Source organism: Saprolegnia parasitica, assembly GCF_000151545.1.
Source record: "Saprolegnia parasitica CBS 223.65 unplaced genomic scaffold supercont2.101, whole genome shotgun sequence".
Lineage (NCBI taxonomy): Eukaryota > Oomycota > Saprolegniomycetes > Saprolegniales > Saprolegniaceae > Saprolegnia > Saprolegnia parasitica.
Genome location: NW_012156495.1, coordinates 15,135 through 21,334, shown reverse-complemented (window position 1 = coordinate 21,334; position 6,200 = coordinate 15,135). Strand labels below are relative to the sequence as shown.

Genomic DNA, 6,200 nt, shown 5'->3' with positions numbered 1-6,200 from the left:
CGCTGGAGCACTTGCATACGATGCACATTCTGCACCGCGACATCAAACCTGAGAACGTGCTTCTCGACACGGACGGGCACATTAAGCTCGCCGATATGGGCCTCTCGAAGCGCCTCGAGACCCACCATGCCCGCACCAAGACCATGTGCGGCACCGACACATACCTCCCGCCCGAGATGGTGAGCCGATCGCCGCAGGGCCACGGGCTCCAAGTCGACATGTGGCAACTCGGCTGCCTCTTGTACGAACTCCGATCTGGGTACCCCCCGTTTTATTTGCCACAATCCAAGCAAAAGCACACGCACCAGCGCATCCTGTTCCAGTCGCCCAAGTTTACGGCCACGATTTCGACCGAGTTTCAAGACTTGCTCACGAGCCTGCTCGAGAAGGACCCGACCAAGCGCCTTGGGAACACGGCCGGCATCGCCGAGCTCAAGGCCCACCCGTGGTTCCACGGTGTCGATTGGGACCGTGTTTTGAAGAAGGAAACGACGCCGCCCATCGTTCCGAAGCCCGCCGGCGACGACTTTGTGGGCAACTTTGACCCGCAGTTCACCGAGCAGCCGCACTCGCTCGACGAGGCCAACGCCAAGGACGATGCTTTCTTCAACGCAAGCAAGGACTTTGCTGGCTTTGACTACGTGCGGCCGAGCTTGAAGCCGGCTGCACTCGAGCCATCTCTGGACGCCGGTATGGTCACGCTCAAGCTCTAACACAGCCCAATCTGCTGTAACCTTGTAATCCCACACACGTCCTCACATGCTTTAAACTTATGACCGACGCCAAAAACGCATTGTCATGCCAACCACCATCGCCGCTGTAAGAGCCGTGGCAACTGTGCCAAATGGCATTGCACCGATCGTCGTCGCGTCGTCGTCAGTCACGGGCACGAGGCGGGACGTCGACCACGAAGTGAGGCCGAGAGACATGCGGGCGAGCGAGAGGTACACAACAAGGTAGGTCTCGGGCGACGGGGAGAGTTCGAGAGCGCGCTCGTAATAGCGTCGGGCGCGGTTGGCGTCGGCGGTAATGCCGTCGTCGCCGTGTTCGTACAGAAACCCGGCGTTGTACGCCCCGATGCTAAGTCCATCGGCGCTCGCTTTTGTGTAGTAGGCCAACGCTTTTCGAACGTCCTTGGTCACGCCGCCCTTCCCGTAGTAGTAGCAATCGCCGAGTCGAAGTGACGCCTCGATCTCTGCAGCTTGGAGTAAATACTGCGCTTGGTCACCACCGACGAGACCATACAAGTAGGCGAGGTTGCCCGTCGCAACCGGGTAGCCGAGTTCGTGTGCTTCGTGGTAGCGCCAGATGGCGCCTTGCATCTCACGCCGACGGTACAGGTCAAAACCCAGGCGGGCACTCTTCCCCCACGGCCCGGCGTCGGTCGTTGCCTGGAGATACGGCATCGCTGCTGCAAGATTTCGGTGGTCGTTGCCTGTCGGCCGGACGCCGAGGTAGAACCTGCCGAGCTCGTAGACTGCGTCAAAGTGACCAAACGACCGCGCGGCCACCGTGAGGTACTCGAGGGCGCGGGTCGTATTCACATCGGTGCCGAGGCCTCGCAGATAACAGTACCCGGTATTGAAGAGACTGTCGCCGTCCGACTGCAGCTGGGCCGCTGCTTCAAAGTACTCCAACCCTTTTGTTTGGTTTTGAGTCACGTTGGCCGAGCCGTAAAAGTGGATGTAGCCAAGACCGTTCAACGCTCGCACGTTGTGGGCGGCCGCTGCCTTCTCGTAGTACGCGATGGCCGTGACGTTGTTTTGGTTGACGCCTTCGCCCTTGAGGAGCATGCCGCCAGCCGCCGACTAGATGCAAGTCAGACAACATGTCTTCGCCAACGAGCCAATCTTAGATTTGAATAATAATGTACCATGGCAACGACATGGCCGGCGTCGGCAGCGCGCCGAAAGTAGCTGAACGCCCGGGCGTGGTCGCGCACGCAACCCCGGGCGCCCCAGTAGTAGAGGTCGCCCATTGCTGTCATCGCATCCAGGTCGCCCTCGACGTCGGCGCGCATTTTCTGAAACTGAATCCATGCATCGTCGTCGCCAGCTTGGCCCAGCGTCACATCGACGTCGTCGGCGTGGAAAAGCGAGTTCATTTCGTGCCTACGACCACACAATTGAACTCGGTACTAGTATAAAAGAAGGCAATGTACAGCGGTTCTTGGCCGGGGCGATGATATGCGCGATGGGCCTCGGCCCCCGCCCAGCTGTAGTAGTGCGCCGCCGTCTCGGCATCCTTCGACTGTTGGTACTTGCGCGCCAAGATCGCCATTGCCGCAACGTCGCCAGCCATGGCAGCGACATGATAAAACAGTAAAGCGTCCTCTGTCGTTGACGTTAGCACGCAGAAAGGGCGTCGTAGGAGGTACCTGGGCGCGACGTCGAGGCAACAAGTCCCAAGAACCGCGCGGCCCGCCAGTCGCCGCGCTGCAACGCTGAGTGCAGCAACTCGGTGGCAGTTTCTGTATCTTGTGCAGCTGCAATGTACTCTGCACCGTCATACCGTTGACCAAAGAGATACGACGTGGCCGTGTCGAGAAGGGCATCCGTGTCGAATGCATCAGTCGAGGTTCCCACGAGCTCGGTGCCTGTCATCGTCGACGACACTAACGTGTCTGTGGTGAGCTGTCGGAGCTGCGCGGGACGGCCGCGCCCAAAGTACACCGCTTGCTCGGACGAGAAGAGTCGCCCGACGTCCGTCTCGGGCATGGCATCGGCATAGAGGCGGACATCACTGACAAAGCCTTGGATGCCGCGGACCCACGGACATCCGCCGACGTACAGGTTGCCGGCATTCGGGAGCAGTGTCGCGTTGCTGGCGTGTATACGTGCGTCGACGCGGCCGTTGATGGTGAGCGTCACGTCAAAGCTGTCGGCACTACGGTTGGCCAGTGCGACGCCGAGAAGCACCCATTGGCCAATCGGCAGCGCGGATGCGCTCGAGATCGATGCAAACATGTCGTCGCGCGAGCTCACGCTGAGCATGAGCGTCTGGTCGTGCGGGTTCAACCACATGGACGGCGTCCGGTGGTCGTCACTGCCAGAGCCCTTGTACAGAAGCGTTTGGTGCGAGTCGGTGGCACGTTGGGTCAAGTACACCCACATCAGTATCGACCACGAGCCAGTGCTCGACGTCGGAATCGACGTGTGCGGGATCGTCGCCGAGTGGTTGCCGTCGAGCGCGAGGATGCCAGGGATGGCGTACGACGACTTGCGAACCGTCGTCGCCGAGTCGAGGACGAGAGAGTGCAGAACCTTGTCCGTCTCGCAAGGCGCTTTGTCGTCGACAGAAACGACATTCGACGCGTGCTGGAGCAGCGGGTGGTCGCCGAGCCGCAGCACAAAGCGGTAGTCGCCCGCGACCCCGACACGAAAGGTCACGGGTACGCTGCTATACGCCCAGACTTCCATTGCGTCGTACGCGATCGGAAAGGCTTTGACGCTGGGAGAGCGCTGAATGTCGCGAATCCAGACGTCGTCGACCGGTGCGACCAGAATCTCGATGCGTAGCAGCCGCGGCGTGACCCAGGTCCCGGCGACGGCGGGACCAAAGTCATTTGGGAAGTCCAAGATCGCTTCGAGATCGGCCTTGGTTGCCACGAAAGGCTCGTTCGTGTCGTCGCTGAACGAGAGATCGAGCTCGTCGCCGACTTGAAGCACTCCGTCAGGCCGGTTTGGGACAACGAGCGTCGTCACGTCGGGTTGGCACACGACCGGGTCGGCCTCGCAGCGAAGCCCAGGCGGACTGCCCTTCTTGGTATTTTCGCTGGTGTGCTTAGCATGCAGCTGGACGTCCGAGCCACGGATGAGTTCACCGGTTGCCGCGTGCATGAGCCCGATGAAGGCCGTCTCCGTGGGCTCGTACGCGGACGCTATGGACCAGGATGCCTGGACCTGCAGACGATCGTAGGCACAGAGACCGCTCAGCGCCGATGTGTTCCACTCGACCGTATGCATGACCGAAGCACTGCGAGTGTAGGCGGCGCCAAGGATCACCGCGATACCGAGGGCTCTCATGCTCTCGCCTGTCGACGTTCGAAAAATGGCTCGCTTCCTTGGATTGCCAACGTGTCGCAGAAAGGCTGCACCAATCACAGTAATTTACACAGCCTTTTACACATTTTACACGTGTGCGCTTTTCGGAAACAAGCTGATCAACGGCGGTGACACAAAGCGTGGCGCCGATGGGAACCAGGCGCGACGTGGTCTTCGTCGATGTCGAGGACCAAATTTCTTGGTCAATTAATTGCATTTAGCCACGCTATATTCAGAGCGGTGCGAATAAGAAGGCCGACACGTGGAGCGTTATGTTCAGCGACCAAAATAGCGCGGGAAAGGGAGACATGACCGAGCCCTGTGATGACCCGACAGGCGTGTGTCTCCTCCGCGCATGCACTCACGTCAACTGGACGTCCATTTGCGCACTCGGTTTTAGCAGCAACTGGGCGTGCTGCGACCTTAACGTCCTCAACGCGGTGCTGCCCACGACCCTCTGGGCCATCTTCCTCGGTCTCAGCCTCTGGTTTGGCTGGTTCACGGGCATCGTAAGCGAGCTGCGCACCAGCGTCGATGACCTTCACGACATCAACACACAAGGTACGCCGATAGTACTGGGTTCGTTCTCGATATCATGCACTCCTAGCACTGGGTGTGGTCGTGGCGCGTCAAACACACAGTGTCCTTGGCCGCGAGATTGGCGACCCGCGCCGGGTGCTCATGCTGCTTGCAATGGGCTCAGAGCTCGTCGGTTTTAGCTACCTTCCCGTTCAGCTTCTCTTGTACGAGTATACCAACGGCACGTTCGCGGCCCAGTCGTCAGCGGGTTTTCAGTGGCTGAAGTTTTGCCTCTTTACGCTGCTGCTGTGGCTCTTGCTCTTGCCGCGGCGCGTCACGCGACGCATCGACAGCCTCTTGACAAAAGTGGTCGCGCCGCTTCTTTTTGACACGTGCAGTCTCTTCTACATGTATACGATCATCGACATTGGTGCGTGCTCCAACGGTATGGACACGTGGACACTGCCCGACGGCACGACGTGCGGCAGCGAAAGTCGGTATGGCGTGTTTGCCGCGCTTGGCACGGCCTCGTTTGTGCTCTTTTATTGGCGTATGGACGCACGCTTCATGGCATATGGATCATATGGCACGCGTAGACTCGCTCCAGTACAAGTTGCGCCTCAACGACCAAGTATTCGCGGTTCGATTTCGATACCAGACGTCATTTGGGTCCCTCATGGCGTACACGCGGACAGGTAACGTATTGTCGTTGCTTGTCATATGTACTTGAAACGAATCAAACCAACTAGCGTGCTGTCTCGGCTTCTTCACGGTCCAGCGCCTCCTCTTGTACTTTGACAAGATCCACGTCTTCCTCGCATTTAGCATCTTCAACATGGTTCTCTTCTCGCTCCTCTTGCACTACAACTACGTCAACCAGCCCGTACGTCCAACTGAAATGGCTCATCCCGATATATATGGGTCGACAACCACCCTATGTAGTGCCTCGGCGTCGGGCTCCTTCCAAACAACTTGCGGTCGCTCTCGTTTGCCACCTCCGTCTACACCTCGACAATCCTCTTTGGGATTTCGTGCGCGCTTCACGCTAGCGGCACGGAAAGAATGTCCCTCGTCGAGCAACGTATTTTACAGGCCGCCGCCGTCGCCTACATTCCGTTTGCCGTAGCCACGTGGGCCATCAACTCGCGGCGTGCCCGTTTGTACCACGTTCCCAACTTGAGCTTGAAGGCGTCGTTGGTCCACTCGACGCCCCGCGTCCGCGCGATTGCTGCTGTGAGCATCGCTCTCGAAGATCAGTCGCGCTGGTCGACCAGCGACATTCTCGACCTGCTGACGCTTTTGGATGACAACTTAAAGACGTCGCCGGCCTTCGAACAAGGTCTCGTGCTCGCGTACACGTGTCAAGCGCTGTGGAATCTCTACTTCAAATACGTTTCGGTCCACACGCCGCTGAACGAGCCAGGCGCGGACTCAATGATGTCCCTTGGTCTCTGGTCCAACCAACGCATGTCCACCATAAACAATGCTATTGGGCCCACGGGCTTTCACAACCGCAGCTGGTCGCGTGGCTCAGCGCTTCTCGCACTTGTCCAGCGAAATGTCACCGTCGGTGCGCACACAACAACACAACATATGGACGAGCTCTCGTCGTCGCCGCTCATTGCATCGATTCTTTCC

The 6,200-nt window shown here is 59.0% G+C and overlaps 4 protein-coding genes across 4 annotated transcripts; 2 read left to right on the top strand and 2 right to left on the bottom strand.

Annotated features, from left to right (window-relative positions):
- Positions 1-20: 20 nt before the first annotated feature.
- SPRG_13664 (hypothetical protein) lies at positions 21-762 on the top strand (the record flags this gene model as incomplete). The annotated part of the gene is made up of 1 exon (XM_012352517.1): positions 21-762. One exon carries the CDS (start codon positions 21-23, stop codon positions 711-713), a length of 693 nt encoding a protein of 230 aa, XP_012207907.1. The 3' UTR covers positions 714-762.
- An 8-nt stretch (positions 763-770) lies between these two features.
- Positions 771-2,308, bottom strand: SPRG_13663 (hypothetical protein; the record flags this gene model as incomplete). The annotated part of the gene is made up of 3 exons (XM_012352516.1): positions 2,162-2,308; positions 1,874-2,111; positions 771-1,808 (listed from the first exon to the last, which is right to left on the bottom strand). Exons 1-3 carry the CDS (start codon positions 2,299-2,301, stop codon positions 771-773), a joined length of 1,416 nt encoding a protein of 471 aa, XP_012207906.1. The 5' UTR covers positions 2,302-2,308.
- A 37-nt stretch (positions 2,309-2,345) lies between these two features.
- SPRG_13662 (hypothetical protein) lies at positions 2,346-4,025 on the bottom strand (the record flags this gene model as incomplete). Its single annotated transcript, XM_012352515.1, has 1 exon — positions 2,346-4,025. One exon carries the CDS (start codon positions 4,023-4,025, stop codon positions 2,346-2,348), a length of 1,680 nt encoding a protein of 559 aa, XP_012207905.1.
- Positions 4,026-4,351: 326 nt separating this feature from the next.
- On the top strand, positions 4,352-6,000 carry SPRG_13661 (hypothetical protein; the record flags this gene model as incomplete). The annotated part of the gene is made up of 6 exons (XM_012352514.1): positions 4,352-4,604; positions 4,651-5,112; positions 5,159-5,257; positions 5,312-5,445; positions 5,505-5,960; positions 5,986-6,000. The coding sequence occupies 6 exons, from the start codon at positions 4,352-4,354 to the stop codon at positions 5,998-6,000; spliced, it is 1,419 nt and encodes a 472-aa protein (XP_012207904.1).
- Positions 6,001-6,200: the final 200 nt, after the last annotated feature.